At 37.1% G+C, this 18,456-nt stretch overlaps 1 protein-coding gene across 7 annotated transcripts in view; it reads right to left on the reverse strand.

Annotated features, from left to right (window-relative positions):
- HnRNP-K (Heterogeneous nuclear ribonucleoprotein K) overlaps positions 1-18,456 on the reverse strand; it is a 68,423-nt gene that overhangs the window by 25,156 nt on the left and 24,811 nt on the right. For all 7 annotated transcript variants that reach the window (XM_043432790.1, XM_043432785.1, XM_043432783.1 and 4 more), the window contains 5 exons: positions 13,734-13,843; positions 7,696-7,752; positions 6,357-6,400; positions 2,657-2,729; positions 2,452-2,562 (listed from right to left, as the gene is read on the reverse strand). In XM_043432790.1, the coding sequence (XP_043288725.1) occupies positions 2,452-2,562; positions 2,657-2,729; positions 6,357-6,400; positions 7,696-7,752; positions 13,734-13,838 (390 nt within the window). In that variant the 5' untranslated portion in view covers positions 13,839-13,843. The remainder of the gene's footprint in view (positions 1-2,451; positions 2,563-2,656; positions 2,730-6,356; positions 6,401-7,695; positions 7,753-13,733; positions 13,844-18,456) is intronic.

The following is an 18,456-nucleotide window of genomic DNA, read 5'->3' on the forward strand; positions in this document are numbered from 1 at the left end:
GAAATTTTCGGGGGAATATTAAAAAAATAATGTTCTTTTGAATTCACCAAAACTCGAGGGGGAAAAATGAAAGCTTAAAAAAAATGGTGGATTATCGAAATTTGTGTTTTTACTGTTATTAAATTTTTATAATCAAATTTATTGCATTGTTGAATCTACGAATTGACGTTTCATTTAAAATAATTAATTAAATGAAATTTCATGAATTTAATTATTCAAAAATCGATGAAAATATAAAAATTGTAAATAATTAAAAGCTTTTTAAGCCACCGGAAGCCCGGGAAAAAAAACGTTGGAACGAATACGCAAAAGTAGTGAAGCCAACGGTCACCGAGCAAGGGAGAATGGCACGAAAAACATTTGTTTGGCCAAAACTCAAGTAACATTTGCTTGTTTTTCATTGACGATGGAGGATCGATTTGGGGTTGGAAAAAGGGGGGTTGAAAACCTGAAAAGTGGAGCAAGGAGGGGTAAATAACTGCATAATTTAAGGTTCTGAGAGAGGAGTGGGGGAGATGATAAGAAAATTATTGGGGGCGTCGACTGGGGGGAGGGAAAGGAGTAAAAAAAGTTGAATAATTCGACAGGATGTAAGTCATTGTGTCCGAGGCTTTCTTCAGCTCATTCTTTCTCTCGTTTCGTGAAAAAAAAAAAATAAAAAATAAAAAATATTCACCTGGTGAAGTTAACGCATGCGAGAAGGCAGTGCCGATCGAGTTCCGGTCCCACCCACGTTCAGGGGGGACTCCGAGGGGGCAACAAAACCATGAAAAAACCATGGAATGAGGCAAAAAACGAGAGAGGAAGAATTTTAAAATGGCCACGCGCTAATTCTCGGTTTCACGTAACAATCCTTCTTTTATGCGAGTACGTAAATAAAACTGCTCGCCAACGTTCGTTTCTCCCCGCACATGTCATTGCTTCTTTTTTTTAATTTTCACAAAAACATTTTTACGTATCGCCATTTGGCACGAGCGTCAATAATTTTTCAACGTTTTTATTACGAAACACCATGATTTTTCGTGCCTCGGATAATTCTCTTCGGAAATTTCGAATGGAAAAAACAAAATTTCTTCAAACTGCCAAATCTTTGCGAAAACATTCTACCGAAATTTCGCATTTTTCCACAATAAGTGTCGAATCTTTATACAAACAATTTTCGAATGAAAAAATAATGAAAAAATCAACGAACACGAATGGGGGATCTGCATGGGGCCGGGTTGAAATTCCGAACGGTGAGAAATCAGAAGGCTCAAAAGTCCGAAAATCTCGCTAGTGCGGTATATCTATATATTTCGAGTCCCAGCTAGATTTTCGGACTTTTGAGCCTTCTGATTTCTCACCGTTCGGAACTTCAACCCGGCCCCGATCTGCATTTTCAAAAAATACAATAATTCCAATGAAAAAATCGTTGTGCCATCGGAAAATAAGAATAAAATTCAACAATTACAATCTAAAAGGAAATTTCAATGAGAAAGATTCACGGAAAGGGGAAAAACAGGCTTCAGCAGTAATTGAAAAAAAAAAAAAAAAAAAATTCAGATGAAAAGAAAAAAAACACCAAAAAATTGTAACTCGATGAAAATTTGCCATACAAAAAATTTACGTGTGCGAGTCTGGGGTGGGGGGGGGGGGGGGGCTGTACAACAATCGAGAAACAGTAAACTCGAGTCTCAATTTCAATCGGAAGTGAGAAGAAGAGCACGAGGCTGAAAGAGGAAATAAGGAAGGAAGAAAAAAACTAAGAAAAGGGGGGAGAGAAATCGAGGAAGAAATACAAGGAGAGAAACCGATGTCGTGAGAGAAATCAATAAAGAAGTCGAGCAGGAAGCAGAGGGAGGAAAAAATAAATATAAAAATATGTACACGAAGGAGGAGAATGAGAGAGAAAAAGGAGTAAAGAAAGAAAGAAAAAGTAGAAAAGGTAAGAGACACCGCGACCTCGGGAACGGAAATAAAGCGATTCGGCGACGTCGCTGAGTGGCAGCGGGCTCTTTTCGAGCCTCCCGCGAACCTGGGTCCTCTTCGCCCCCCTCGTCGTTCTTTGCTACGTCGAAAAATGCAAATAATTCTGCCTCCCTTTCATGAATTATTTTCTCCTGCTTTCCCCGGCCAATTTTCTTTTATCTTTGAGTCGCATTTCCCAGTTTTTCAATCGCAACGAATCTTCAACTGGAATTTCCCAATTTTCTTTTTCAACCAATTTCCGAAGATTCGTGGCCTCAGAAATTCGATTTTTTGTCGGCGGTGTTGGAATCGACAAATTTTATTTACTGCGGAAAACCAAAATGAAAAATCCCCCGAAAAAAAGTGAAGATTTTTTTGTTCATCGGAGAATATTTTTAAAAAAGAAATATTCGAAGAGTTTTTTCGGAAAATTCAGCACGAAGGTCGACGCACTGCGGTAAAAACTCTGAATTTCGCTGCTAAAACAAAAACTACAAAACTCACCTCACGAAGTTCCTTGATTTTGAGGCCTCCTTTGCCGATGATGCAGCCGGCCTGGCTCTGATGAACGAGCATGCGAACATCAATTTCGTCGCTTCCGTGTTTCGAGCCATTCTAAAATGGCACCGACATAAAGAAAAAACAGTTAAATTTTATTTTTTTTTGTTTTTTGTTTTTTTTTAAATTTTTTTATTTTTCGAGTTCGTACCTCTTCCAGGTTAGGGACGACCTTGTTCACGACCTGTAGAACAGTATCAAGGTCCGAGCTGATGGTCAACACCCTAAAAACAGAAATATCCAAAGTTTTAGAAAATTTTTCGTGGCAGGAGTACACACAAGACTACGAGAACAAAAACAGTATTAAAGACGACAAAAAATTTGGATTTTCCATCATATTCGAAGATCAATATTTTGAGACACTTTTTTTTTTATATTTGCGATGAATTAAGGAACGCCCTTGACTCAATCGAAGGTCACACGGATACGCGAAATTGCTGCTGCTGATTTCGAAAAAATATGTTTGTTTTTATTATTATTGCTGCTGTTGCGTTATTTGGTTTTTCGTGCATGTTATTAAAAAGGCGAAATTTAAATTGGGAATGCCTGGGAGGAGAAAAGAATTTTTTTTCATTTATTTTTTCAGATTTTATCATTTTTTTCGCCTGATTTTCCATGCTCCTTTTCTCCCTCATTTTTTCAAGCCTTCGTTTTTCCATTTTTCACGTGTGTTGGTAAAAAATTTCCCACAGGGGACACAGTAATGAAAGCAGGGCAAAGGGGGGAGGAGGGGGGGGGGGGGAGGGGAGCCTCGGAGACCAGGAAAAAGGGTGAGAAATATTTTTCATTATTTATCGATATTGTTATCCGAGTTAAATAAATGAATTTTTTAATACAAGTTTCTCGGTGAAAACGAGTCCTGAAAATTCAACATTTTCGAATCGACTTCTCAGCAATTAGATTTATCGGATGTTGTTGCATTTTCAGTTGGAATATTAATGAAAATTATTTTCGCGATGAGACAGAAGCCAAAAAATCAAAACAAAATGGCAATATTAAAATATCAAAACAATAATGAAAAATTAAAATATATTAAAAATCAAAAATATTGAAAATTGAAACTGTGAAGGAAAATTCATTCGAATATGCGAATTCGAAATGGTGAAAAGATTTAATGAATGATTGATTTTATTTTCATTTTTAAATATCTTTTTATTCAATCAATTAAAAAATTAAAAATTTTATTTATTTTATAAGAAATTAAAATTTTATTAAAATAAAATATTTTTTCATTCTAATCAAATATTATCATTATAATAAAAATTTTAAAAACATTAAATTTATTAAATAATAAATTTGCAATAATTAATCGTTTCAATTCATTTTTGCAAATTTTATTAAAAATTACATTTTTTAGAATTTTATTAAACATTTCGAGACAGCTATGACGAGGGTGAGAAAGGATAGAAAAAACATGAATGCACCGAGGACGAGGACGAGTAAGCAAAAACACGAAAGTGCACGAAAACAAATTTTCGTGATTGTTGGGTAAAAAAAAAAAAAAAACTAGACGAAGTAAAAGATAAAAGGAAGGAAAAAGAGAGAATGCGATAAGAAAGGAGGGAACGATTTGGAGCATTCTCTCGCGGGAAATCTGAAAAGGGGCTTTTTTTGCGAGTACAAGCGAAGTGGCGCTCGGAGTTTCGCGATGTTTGGGAGATAAAGCGTTTTTCCGTGCGATTTTTATTCTCGCACGAGTACCCACATGAGAGAGAGAGAGGGTCGTCTCCTTTTTTCGCGAATCTTGGTGCCCGGGTTTTTTTATTTTTATTTCTTTTTATTTTTTATTATTTTTTATTTTTTTTCTCCGAGGTTCACGGTAAGACGTTGCCGGGGCGTGTTTTTGCGGATGATCTTTTCGTGAAACCAGGAAAAACGAACTCTCCGCCCTCTTTTTTACTGGCCAAACTATTCGGTTTTTCTATACCACAACGAGAATCCGAACATCGGCTGGAGAACGAAGAGAGAAAAACAGTGAAAAAAAAAGAAAAAAAAATAGCCACGTCGATTTGTTTTTGCTGTTTGAGAAGCCACGAAAAATTCATAATTTTCTTCGAACGCTTTTCTTCGTCGTTGTTCAATTGAAACTGTTTTTTTTTTTTTGCGGATTTTTATTCATTTCCACAAATCCGCTTTATTGATCATACTTTTCGAGAAGCATGGCGAGAACGGAATTTATTCAAACGGCGAGCTTTCGACTTTGAAAATCATTCATTTTCACTTTTTATTTTTTACTTCGTTTTTTTTCGAGTCTCATCGACGCTAAATTTTCATGAAATTTGTATCGAATCGACAAGCAAACAAATTCAAAGTTTCGTTCGTTAAATCGAAACTGAATCATTAAAAAAATTAAAAATTAAAAAATTGCTGCAAAAAGCGTCGTTTTTTTGGCTCCCCACAAACGTTCGATGAATTTTTTAAATCGCGGCTCCGCTCGCACGATGAGAAGACTGAAAAGTACTTGAAAACGAATAAAAAAATTAAAAAAAAAAAAAAAAAAAAAGTCTTTTCAAGTAAGAAATTCCGTTGTCGTCCGCCGTTTGCACAACGGTCGAGTTTCCTGAAATTTGTGTTGATTAGAGTGATGAAAGAACCAAAAAAAAAAAAAATTTAAAAAAATTTACTTGCAAAAGTATCGATAACGAACGATTGACGAATCCTATCGGGCGTCATCGGGGCTGAGGACAACGGTGGACGTAATTTCGTTTTTTTTTCCTAAAATATATTATTCGCCAGGGCGTCGAGATAGAAAAAGAAAGAGAGAGAGAGAGAGACAGTGAGAAAGAGAGAAAAATAAAACGTGTTTGTTTGAATGCATCGATCCAAACAATAAAAAAAATATTTTTATATATACAAAGATATATATTTATACAAATGTGATGAAATAAATATTTTCATTATGAAACTATATTTATATGGGAACGGAGATAAAAAACGAGTATTTATTCCATTTTATCGGATTTTTTGCTTCATCAACGCAAGAGCATATCGAGCGGCCTGATGCACATTAATCCAGCAGGACTGCGCGTCCGCGTAATCCCGGAGGGTTTTGGAGATAGCAAAAAACAGTTGGAAAGTGAGAAAAAGTTGAAGAAAAAAAATTAAAAACAAAAAAAATTAAAAATTATTTTTAAAAAAATGAATGAGAAATGGAGCGCGAGTGAGGAGGGAAGAAAAAATAAATTTTCGACCCTAAAAGTCTCGATTCGTGGCTGATTTTGTAATCCCAATAATCCGCGAGCCACCGGAATCGTATAAAAAAATAATAAAAATTCAAGTAACAGAAGAATAAAAGAAAAATTTCGAAAAAAAATGGATTGAAACAAGAGTGAGGTAGGAGCGAGAAAAGAGAAAATAAAAATTAACAAAGTGGCGACGTAACGGAGGAAAAAACATTTCACAGAGTCAAAACCAAGAATCGTCGTCATCAAAATCATTAAAATTAACGAAATATTCATTAGCCACATGAATTATTGCGTTTCGGTGGATCGTGATTAGAGACGAATACTGATTCGACCGATGATATTCAACAAAAATTAAAATTGAAAAAAAAAAAAACAGAAAAAAGAAAAGAATATTAACAAATTACAAATTAAACTCAAGTCATTCGATTAAATGTGAAGTGATTAAAAAATTTGGCTCCAAAATCCAAACGAAGAAACCGCAAATTTCCAACTTTTTATTCAACAGAAAAAAAAACTAAAAATTATGACGAATTTAATAAAAAATTAAACAACAAGAAAAATTAAACAAACAGCAGATAGAGAAATGAGAAAATAGAGAGAGAGAGAGAGAGAGAGAGATAAGAGAAATGAGAATTAAGACATTAAGTATTTGGTGTTGGCATTTACCGTTCGGGTCCGGGGCAATCGGGTACAATGATTGAGGCTTTGTACTGTCGGGCCGTGGTTGTTGTTGATTGTTGGTCGATTGTTTGGTTCATTGAAGTTCGGAGGTGGTTGGTCGATTGTTGATTCGTAGGCCGTTGGACGTTTATATCAATATTTCAATATTTTTTTTTTCAATTGTTTTTTTTTCCGAATGTTCAATTTGTTTTTTGGTTTTTTTTTTGTTTTTTGGTATTTGTTTTATTTCGTCCAAGGATCGGCACCATTTTTGATTCCCCCAGGATATGTTGAGACGTGGTCGGCAAGGCAATCGTTTTGTGTGACGGCAGGGCGGAACAACCGACGGCGGGGCACGCAACGACACACCAGGGCACAGGCCAGGGGGGCAACGCCGCGGGGTCGGGGCAGGGCCAGGGCACAAACCATCAACCAAGTTAGACAACCAACGAAATTGTATTTTTTTCATATATTTTTTTAAATTTTCTTAAATTTCGATATTTCAACGAAATTTCTTAATTTACGTCTTAAAATTACTGTTGTCCTGACAATTCATGTGATCATTAACACAATGCGATTATATTTTTTATTTATCAACGAAAACCCAGTGAAAAATCGACTTTGAAATTATTTCGTTTTTTTGTGAAAAGAAACAAAATCAAATATTTCTTGTTTCAAAAATGGCTCGAGTGACAAATGAATACTCCAAAATCTTGCAACCCTCTTACAGCACACTTTATTTTTTCGGTTTTTGTAAAAAAAAACTTTTGAGAATAGAAGATAAATGAAAAGAAAAAATTGTGACAGAAACGTTCAACGACGATTTTCAAATGGAGCTCATTACTGTCGCACGATATCGTTGATACCATTTAAATTGTTGTATACGCAAATAAATCATGTGAAAACAATTTCGGAGTCGAGTGTTATCGAGAGAGACAGAGAGAGAGAGAGAGAGAGAGAGAAAGAGAGAGAGAAAGAGAGAGCGAGAGAGTCAAAGACGGAGAAAGAGAGAGAGAGATTCGATATGTTAAAAAAAATTTTTAAAAGTATAAATGAAATGCGTTCAAAGATATACTTCTCAGATGTACGGATATGGAAAAAAAGTGTTAAACAAAATTACAATAATAATGTACGGAGTTAATGAGCGAATATAAACGGTACTAGAAGTCATTACGATAGGAGTCAGATGCAAAGAAAATAAAAGGATTGCCAAAACATGGAAAAAAGATAGAAAGAAAAAATAAACTTTAAACAAAAACGTATTTTTCAAAAAATATACGCGAAAATGGAAAATAATTTAGGAAGAAAAAAAAACGATAATTCGGCGTTTGTCCGAGATTCTCACCTGACTGCGTAGCTTCGTGATGTTTTGGCCGCCTTTGCCGATTATCGAACCGGCGACCTGCAACAGAAAATCAAGAAAAAAAATTATTCATCAATTTTTTTTTTTTTTTTCATTTTTTTAAATAATTTTTCAAATTATTTCCTGCAATTAGTAAGTACGTCAATATTCCGGGATCGATAGCATTGTTGATTTCATTTATTTTCCAGTATTCATTATGGAAAAAAAAATCGTCTGCTCTCAAAAAATAGAAGAAAAATTAAAAAAAAATATATATTTCGAAAATTGAATGACGTAGTGACCATTAATAAAACAGATTTCGAATGTGCGCTAGACCTGAATAAATTATGCGTAGCCATTGAAAATTTTAAAACAGACGTTATAAAATATGAAAAGAATTTAATAATGAAGTAACACGATGTAGAAAAAAAAAGTAAGCATGAACATAGTAAAAGCTCACTGCTCACGTTCTCTTGCGTTTACGCGACATTGTGGAATGCACATTGAGAGTTCCCCGCCGACTACGCACTGGAGAATTAATCAAGGCTGTGGGAGTCAATTGTTTTTTTTAACTTTTTTTTTTTTTTTTAATTTTAATTTTTATGATTTTTTTTAATCAGCCGTCTGCAGTAGTTTTTTCGTCAAACGGTTTTGACCGAAATTCTCTTTAATTGATCAACGTAAATGGATAAACATTTTTTTTTTCAAGTATTTACACGCCACGCTTGATTCGTGACCGAATAAAGATCAAAATTTCGACCGATTAAATGTGCAGGGAGTTGCGAGACTCTCTCGGCTACTCTTGGGTTGCATTAATTCGCCACAATTACGTGACACATCGTAGAACGATTGCGCAACGCCTGTGCCAAGCGAGTTTTCCCCCTTAATTTTTTATGGGCCTGCAGCAGTCGTTTTAGTCGAGGCATTTCAAGTCTTCTTTTTTTTTTTTTCTTCAAAACTCGACGTCTATGGTGTCGGGATGACAAAAGGATTTTTTATTCTCAGCTGAATTCTAAGAATTTTTTAATTAAAAAAAAAAACTTTTTTTTATTATTTTTTTTTTTAATTTTTAAAAATTTTTCAATTTTTTTTTCAAGTTCAAACGAATCGTCCGAAGCGCATTGATCCAATCGTCGTACTTTGTTCAGCAGCCACGTCACAAGAGTTCCGGTACGTGCAGCGCTCCAGGACTTTGTAAAATAATTTCTCACGTTCAAGCGTCAAACGACCCGTGCCTCGAAAGCTTTTCCACCTTTTCATCCTATTTTTTCCCGTAGTGAAAGATCGTGTATACAAAACGTTACGTGGTACGGACGCATAATTACAAAATGAAACGTCCGTAATTACACGTCGAATGAACGGTAAACCGGAGGGGGGGGGGGGGGGGGGGGGCCTCGCAAAAGTGTTCTGCTTTGATAAAAATATCCTTGCTCTTGGACTATTGCGTATTAAAACAGGAAAGAGGGAGGGGCGTGGGGAGAGAAAAAAATACAAAGAATGAGTTATAAAAACATTGGTGTTTACAACGCTTACATAAACGGGATACGAGCTCGTAATATTCCCACGCGTTTGACCGCGATTATGACACTCGATAAATTGTTTTTCCCTCTCATTTCCTTCCTCATTTGCTCCCGTTCGAGCGTTCGAACCCTTGATCGGAATATTTGAATTTAATGCTTATTTTAATGGAAAAAACACTTTTTTGTCTCAATTTTTAATTCTGTTCTCGTGTCTGCCATGTTTTCTGCTCACACTGGGAATGATATTTTGAAAAATAATATTTGGAAAACAAATTTAAACGATGATTTTTTTTTTTTTTTTTTTTTTTTTTTTTTTTTTTTTTTAATTTTGTTCCTGAGAAGCCTCTGGCTCCGTTAAAAATTGCAAGAGCCATCTTTTGCTTGAATTAACAAGTGGTTAAGGCGAGGCACGATGAAACTCCTCTCGATCCCCCCCCCGGGCCTCTTGCCCCGAGGAATAAATGCATCATTCCTTGCCACGTAGCTTCGTAGTGCCCATTGCATAAAACGCTCGATTTCAATGAAAGTTATTTTTTCTATATCTATTTATACGTTACATGCTATTATGATTGCGATGTGGAGCCCAAGGACACGACGTAACACCATAAATTATCGGACTTGTTTTCTCGAGAAGAAAACGGCACTGCTGGGAGCAGGTGCTGCTGTGCCTCGCATAGTCTCACATAAACTCGTTTTTGGTACTCTTTTCTACATCTCGTCGGGCAATCAATCACCGAATTTATACGGGGACATAATCGAAATAATTTTATTTGCAAAACTTTCACGATTTCTTGGGTTCTTATTCGAGTGGCAACGGGAATAAATAAATTTTAAGGAAGTTTTTTGAAACGCTTTTTTAGCGAAACTTTCACAATTTCTTGGGTTCTCATTCTGGTGACATTTCAACGGGAATAAATAAATTTTAAGGGAACTTGTTGAAACGTTTTTTTAGTCAAACTTTCACGATTACTTCCGTCATTCGGATTCAGGTAGGAGGAAAAGTTGAATGAATCAAAGAAAACGTTTAATCATCTCTCTTAAGGTAGTTCGGCCGCTCTATGACTAGTCAAGTTAGCAACTACTTTATGTTTATTAAATTCAAGTCAAAATTGTGAATAATATTAATAAACACTTACATTGAGAATATTTTTAATCATGCGAATGTAAAATGCTTTAAAACTATCATAAAAGGTAAAATTTATACTTCAACTCGACTAGTCAATTAAATACACATAACCTAACGTACGTTTTTATTGTACGAAAGAAAGTTTATAAAAGGCCAGTAAGGCAATGCTTTTTTTGAATAGACGAAATCCGATAAATTTTCTTCGTGATATAAACTTTTCCGAAGCTCAAGCACCGTTAAACTTTTTCACAATTAATATTATTCTGAATTCTCCCATAAATCGGTGTTAAAGACTCAAAATTGTAAATGAAATAATTCAAAATTTAGGCCCGTAAGAGGCCCCGCAACTCTGCTTGTCGTTATACGACGCTGAAGTTTGCAACGTTGGACTCCAACGGAATGAACGAAAAAAAGATTTGTAACTCAGCAATTTTTGATTTGACGAATCAGGCGCAGGTTGAAAAACTACGAATTGCGAATTCGGCAGAGAAAAAAATTGGAGATTCACCGGAATTATTTGAGGGGTTTTTTAGAGCATTTCGTTGGACTCCAACGTTGCAAACTTCAGCGCCATTGTCGTCATCAGGAGACCTTAATCTGCCATTTACCGGAAAAAAGTGGACCTGGCTCCATCGAACGGCCGAACTACCTTAATCGGACAAGTGTACGGAGCGTTGAATCAAACGCTGAAATATCTTTGTCCATATATTTATCTTTGATCGTACGTGGATATACGTACTGAGGAATGCAGGAGGAGCGTAATCGTAGCCTACTTGGAGTTTGAGTAGTACTTGGTACGCGAGGAGAGGCGATCAACCGCATCGCAATAATACGTCCTTGAATCGAGTCGAGAAAGGTAAATAGACCAGGTGGTCTCTCCCACCGGCGAGATGGGGAGAGCGTGAGTGTGAGAGAGAAAGAAAAATAATTCATCGGACAGGGGCGTGAGTTATTGCACTTGCCGATTGTGCAGTTGGTATTTGTTGCGAAAACTGTTGCGAGATCTCAATTTCGCGAAGTGCACTGATCCACGCAACATGTGGGATAACTAGGCATTTTACGGAGTGCCTAATAGAGATGCTGCGCAGTGAGGAGAGAAAATCATTGCGTAAGAATCGAGGAGTGGCTGAATGTTGCGTTTGAGCAGTTTCGATGCGTCAGATTTTGTGATTACTTTCATTGTTTTCGTTCGATGAACAGCTTTTTCAAATTTGCAAACGTTATTTGAGGAAGATTGGATTTTTTTGTTCCCCGGGGGGGATTCGTTGTTTTTTCGTGGTGTTTGAGGGAGAAAGTTCGTTGGGTTTAAATGAAAAAGTATGCACGAGCTGAGATATTTTCAGGTCTCGGGGTAACGAGAAAATATGAAAAAAACGTCGATTCTCCGTTGAATTTGCATATTATTAATCGTAAAGCCGGTACTTTGCGAGTATTGGCTCGCATAATAGTATAATCAAGAGCCCCCGAGTTAAGATAAGTCAGTAAATCGGACGTCAAAAGAAGAATAAAAACAATTTATTATGTACACGAGCGAATGAAAAAAGGGAGGGAGGGAAACGAGGAAAAAAAGTTTCGTAATGGGATTTTCTTTTTATGCGACAAGAGCGGGAATAGTCGAGAATTCCGCGACGAGAACGACGCCACTATGGAGTATGAGAGACTCGTGTGCGTGTGTGTGGTCCATGATTTGTACACATGTGAACTCGGTGCGTTTCAATGGTAACGTGCCTTTTATTTCTTCTCTCCCTGCTCTCATTCTCTTCTTATTCCAGCGATGAATTGCATGCTCGAAAACAATAGCGGGCTCGTTAACTTTCATAGTATACTGTACTTAAAAAATATACTGTGTGTCGAAAAAATGATAGTTGAAATCGACGGGATTCGGTAGGAAATAAAATTCTGAGGAAAAAAGTATTTGGCGGTTTTTCTGTGGAGCGCGCCGTTCGGGAGATATCGATCGATGAGCGTTGGACGCTCCGCGAGAACGTTGAGCGGGAGCGGCGGGGAGCGGAGCGCTACCCCCACCCCGCGCTCCACGGGCGAGATTTTGATCGGTGAATAACTGGCGAACTATTGGTCCGAGAGAAAAACGGCTAAGGACTTTTCGACTTGGAATTTCAAAACCTATCGACTCTCGGATTCTTGAAGACGATTTTTGTGACAACCTGTATACACGCGTGGAAAATGTATAATGAATCGACGCAACGTCCGGAGGAGGGATTACGATTATTCTAATCAAGTTCGTTCGGCTCTCTTTCTTCGGGTCTTTCTCTATTTTTTCGACCGTTACTCTCTCCCGTTTCAGCAGCACGAGGGCTCATTGCACTCAATTTGTTTTGCTCCTTTCGCTTTTGGGCTCGATGCCCAGAGCTGTGTAGCTCAATGAATGGATCGGTGTGTCTTGGCTCGATGAATGAACCCACTAGGGAACGAATTTAGAGCTAATGGAGCGAACGCTGTACCACCACGAAGGCTAACGAAATTTTTCAAATTCTCGGAATAACGTATTCTTTATCCTTGAATTTTCAACTTCCTCGAACAAAAGAAGTTCCGAGCGGAATAAAGTGAGCAAAGAGACTAGAAAGTCGGGAGATGGCCAACGATAAGGATGGCGTGACGTGAGAACACCAGATAAATATCGAGACTTTGCTGAAAAAAAGCAACAATTGCGGAATGGAGATAAAACGAGAGCGAATATAAACAGGAGCGGAGTGAATGAATGTTGCAACGGTTTTCAAGCCGCTTCGCGCTGCAATTTCACCGGTAAATCATTCCGGAGAATCTTGAATGTTTTTCAAATGAGATAACCGACGGAAATAAATAGATTTTCGAGACCAAAATGCCGTGAAAAAGATTGAAGCGAATAATAAGGAAAGCAGAGAGAAAATAAAGACAGGAAAATACATGGAAGAAAAAAATGCGTGAAAGGCGTTCTCGTTCGCTCCTTGGCGCAATCACAATGACCGGAAGTAGTAACGGAGCTAAAGGATCCGTGACGCGCTAAAACGCGTCGATATATATTCGCATGAGCAATGCAAAACTACTCGACTCTTCTCGGTTACTAATAACTGTATTTACGTTTTCGATGTTCTTTTATTTTTATATTTCGATTGTTCATCGATCACAGAAAAATTAATGACAATTTTTTTTTAATTTCCCAAGAGACTGTTAATTCACCAAGTTTCATCATTTTTAACGAAATTTTATCCATTTTACAATCATTTATGAATTTCGAAATCAAAACAATTTACTTTATCAACGAATTTAAATATTATCATGATAAAAATACATTTTGCTTGTATTTTTCAAATTATTTTTGTTCAATTCATTCAACAATAAAATTGAAGAAAAAATGGTTGAAAATTTGATGCAGAAATGCTCTCGTTTTGACATACCTTGCTAGGGATGAGAAGTCGAAGTTCATCGTCGCCTTGACGGTAACGTTTATGGGGACTCTGAGGACCCCCTGCCATAGCATTGGCGTCAGCCTCTCTCTTCATTATTTCTGCAATCATAAATAAAACAGGAATCTAATGAATATTTGAGATTTGTTCAATTTTTTAATTTTCAGCAAAATCACCTTGTCTGACATTGAAGAACAAAATTTGTCTCGTGAGTCTATGGAAAATCATGAAAAATAACCGGAAATCGAAAACCCCCGAAGATTTTATTTCTTTGTCGTGACAAACACAAAATACATTTTTACTGGAACGTGAAAAAGTTCTTTTTTCGTTGAGGCCTTAAAAGAGAAAAACTGGAAAAACGATCAGAGGTAATTGGCCGTGTTCCATGTCCCTCGCATTCCCATTTGTTCGGAAGCTTCAGGGATTTCTGTCACCGCGACAATTTCGCGAAATACTCGCGCGGATCATCTCCTCTCGGCTGCTCTATACCCGCTTCGCCGATTCGTCATGCCAATAAAGCGAACAATTAGCGTTTGTTTGACAACGTTTTTCTCTTATGTACATCGGCAATTAGTGCCGGAGGAGATTTTGGTGAAATGCTTTGGGTCTTCAAAGGTTAATTGTAGTCGAAAACGAAAATAGAAAATTCAAAAAAATGGAAGAGACGAAAAAAAATTCGATTGAGCGGTCACAAATTAACTGCGAATTTGAAAAAAATGTTGACCAGTTAAATAACTCGAATTCGGAATTCGGCATCCCGAAGTCGATTCGGCAACATTTTTTCTTTCATATTTTAATGGGATTTTGGAGAATATTAAGTTGTTGTTAATATTTGTTGTGAAAGGGCGAGGCAAAAAGTTGAAAATTGGGTCGTCCTTGTGGTTTTCCTCTCCTTTTTCAGTGTGTCGTCATGGTGACGAGGAGGCGGGGAACAGACGCAAAGAGAAGAAATTAAAAAAGAAATTAAGCCGAACAATTACTTTTAATTGACATTCCTCGGGGGCTCGAGAATGGAGAATGACGACGACGGACAAAAATATGCGATATTTCTTCAGGGAGGTCGAGCCACATCGAAGACGAGTTAAAACGAACGACAGTACAATTTACAACGGAGAAGGTTCACCGCGAATTAAGTTTTTGCATTGACACTTTCTATTCTTTCGTTCCAGACAATTTTCCACGAATTTTTACAGATTTTCGATGTTTCTTCGAGAATCTCATTATTCCCTCGACTTTTTTTCGGACCTCGAAGAAACGTTGAAATAATTGAGTATCTTGGGAAATGTTGAATTTTTGTAGAAAAATCATAGAAAAATGAAGAGAAAATGAATAAGAAGAAAAGAGGCTGAAAAAAAACAACGAAAGAGAATTCTAAAAAGAACGAAGTCGAGAAGGAAGGAAAAACACGCCAAGTTCCGAGCGGAAGCCGGCTATCGATTTATCGAGCTGCCATATCGCGAATGCACGCGACGTTAATAATTTGTTGCCTCCGCAGTAGTAGCGAGTATATTTTTTTTCCATTTTTCAACTTCAATTCCGATTCGGTACCTCGTTTTGTTTACTTTTTTCGGAGGTTTTGTGTTCTTTCAAGCATTATCTTCGACGTACGCGGAGGCCGAGAGAGATAAATAAATGTGGAGAAATACGAAAAGAGAAAAAATTCGGTGAAAAGATAGAAGTTCCAAAAAATGAAGGCAGAAAAAAAATAAAAATTAATAAATTCAAGAGACTTGGAGAAAGAGAAAAACTCAAATAAATGGAAAGAAACGAAATACGATTATGAACAATCGAGAGAAAGAGGCAATAACGGAATTGAAAAAAAGAGAACACGAGAGACTGAAAAAATCGAACAAAAGAGAACGATCTCCCTCGAGAGAACCAGAGAATAAATTCGATATACTTTCTATTCCTTTTTCCCTCTTTTACATACACTCACACAATTTACTGCTCACATCGACGAAGCAATTTCGTTCTGAACTAAATTAAACGTTGTTTGGCGGTAATTGCAATTTGTTTCTCGAATAATTAGAAAACTCGTGAATTTCTGACTCTTTATTCCCCAATTATTTTTCACCAAGTTTTATCAAAATTTTCCGAGTCCTCGATTGCAGTGGAGCCTTCGTTGTTACGAGAAACAAATTGTCTCTTATTATTTTTTTAAATTTTTTCGAAATTATCACAATTTTCGCTGAATCGTGACCTACATTAAGGTGTTTGTTTTTTCGTAACCCGAATGTCAAGCTCTTTTCGTGATTACGTTTTGAAAAACTTTGGAAATTTTTATTCTCGTAGTGCCGAAAGATAAGAATAATTTGTTTCGCGAAAAGAGAGGAGGAACGGTTGAAACAGTAACAGGGTGTGCGAGAAAATGCAGTAAAAAGGAGCGAGAAATAGAAAGAAAAAGGTGGTTCAACCCTCAAATGCCAAGGGACAAGGGTCGTGACGCATAAATTAAGTGTTCCGAGACACGAAAAAGATTTTAAAAAGCCCTCTCCGATTGTATGAAAAAGTACCTACATTGTAGAGCATGTAAGATGAATTTAACGAGGGTAAGAAAAAAAAGCGACAAGAGAAAAAACAGTGAAAATCGTTCTGCGTGAGTCGGTTCGTGTGTCGTGACACGAGAATCGAAACCCCATGCAGGTCAATTCGCGAGGTTGGACTCACGGGTGAAGCGGGATATTTGTGTCGCTGGTAAGTGAGCATGCACGTCGTCGCTGATTAACGGTCCCCCGGTTGCATGCTCTGAAATTAATATGAGATCGGGGAACGATGCGATCCTCCAGGTTCGTTTTCCATCTTACTTCCAGTATTTCATATTTTTTTTTTCAATTTATTTCCGCAGTTCGATACAAACCATTTAAAAAAAGAAACTTTGAAAAGAAAGAAGTGGTTTTTCGTATTGACTTTGAGAGAGTTCGATTCATTTGTTGCAACCCATTGAATTAAGGATCGTTTTCTACGAAGAGTTTGTTCGAACCACGAAAAATTTGCCAACAGTCAATGTGATTGAAAAATCGCAGGAGACTTTTCAATTCAGAATTTTGCTAGCTGTGGATTCCGTGGATTTTTAAAAATGACTTTTGGGACACCCTGTATTGATATAAATATAAAAAATTCAAGTGTCCTCTGCGAGTCGCTTTCAGGCCCAAACTATTGAAGATAGTGGACTGCAGCTCGGGACTTTTTTGTAGGAAATTTTTCGCTCTACGAAATCGGTTGGAAGGGTTATTGCTCTATCTTTTACCGTTTGAATGCTACACTCAATGAAAAGTGAGCCTGAAAGAAATTTAGTGAAAAAATACTGTTAAGCTCTATAAAACGGAATTCCACCCGCAACTTGGGTCAAAATTAGTCGCTATTCATCCCGCGGACACCGTGTACATTGAAATTAACGATAAAATATTAATCAGATAGATGTGAAAGGAGAAATAACTATAATAACGCAATAGAGTGCGTGATGAAGCGTTCGCCCTTTAATGATTCGTCTCGGCGTGTGTGTTGTGTGCGTGAACGTCGAGATAGAACAAGCGAAATGATAGAGTGCGAGCAGCCCCGACAAAACGGGGTGAGTGTCGTTGGGAGTTGCTGGTTGGGGCTCGAAGAGAGGATTGAGGTGGCGGCAAGCCTGGAAGGGAGGAAAAGGGGTGGAAAAATGGTCGCCGGTGAGTCTGAAGTAACAAAAGCGTGGCGTGCGGCGCCAGAAAGTCCGTCGTTTGTCTACGATCGACGAGAGAATTTGCGATAATTGTGTTTGGTGGGTTGTGTGTACTCGTGTTTTGAATACGAGAGCATCGGGAGCCGCACGAGTTCATAACTTTTTCATAATTAAGCGAAATTCGAAGAAATATTTCGAAAACAACCGCGAAAGGGAAAATCAATATGAACGATCACATCGTTTCTCATTTCCTTACACTATGAAAAAGTCACTGAAACAACGAAATGCGGCATTACGAGGTGCCACTATGATCATCACAGGGTTAAACATGATTAAGGTATTCCTTCCGCCTGATCGTATTTTTTCGTGGTTCAAATTGGGGCTTTCGAAATTTGGGCTGAATCCTAATCTCTGAGAAGTCGCGGTTATATAGGAAAAGCTTCCGCTTCTGCCATTTTTCCAACTTCTATCGTTAATCTCTTTTAAGCATTCGTTAACCCTTTATTTTTATCGTAGCTATCGTACCAGGAATTTAGTATATGAATTATTGAATAGAAATGTGGCAATGATGGAATTTCCATAAGCTCTCGTATAAATTTCACGATTTTTCAATTTTTATTCTTCATTAAATGATCGATAACCCAACCTAAAATTTCGCCAATCTATTCTCATGCACTTTTACTTGAGTGTGATTTGAAATGAGTTATTTGTAGAATATTAGGATTCGTGGAAGGAATACTTTAAACGAACAAAAGAGTTTTATCATCAGTTGTTATTGAATCAACAATTTTTTTCTCAGTGGAAACTCGCGCAGCATAAATTGACCAAAAACTGTAGCAACCTTCTCCAAATCGTGAGGATTTACATTACTCAAATAAAGTTTAGGATCACCGACTGATCTCAAAAGATATCGACTCTCGAAGTGTCTAAGCACTCGAGAGGCGAGGGGGCGCTCATGCATCCACAGGAGCCGGCTGATCCTCTCCTGGGAAACCGCGAAGTGGATCACAAATAAAAAAAGCGATTTTTCGATATTCCCTAAATTGGCTTTTGCCA

The sequence above is a fragment of the Venturia canescens genome, chromosome 11 (assembly GCF_019457755.1).
Source record: "Venturia canescens isolate UGA chromosome 11, ASM1945775v1, whole genome shotgun sequence".
In the NCBI taxonomy this organism is placed as follows: Eukaryota; Metazoa; Arthropoda; class Insecta; order Hymenoptera; family Ichneumonidae; genus Venturia; species Venturia canescens.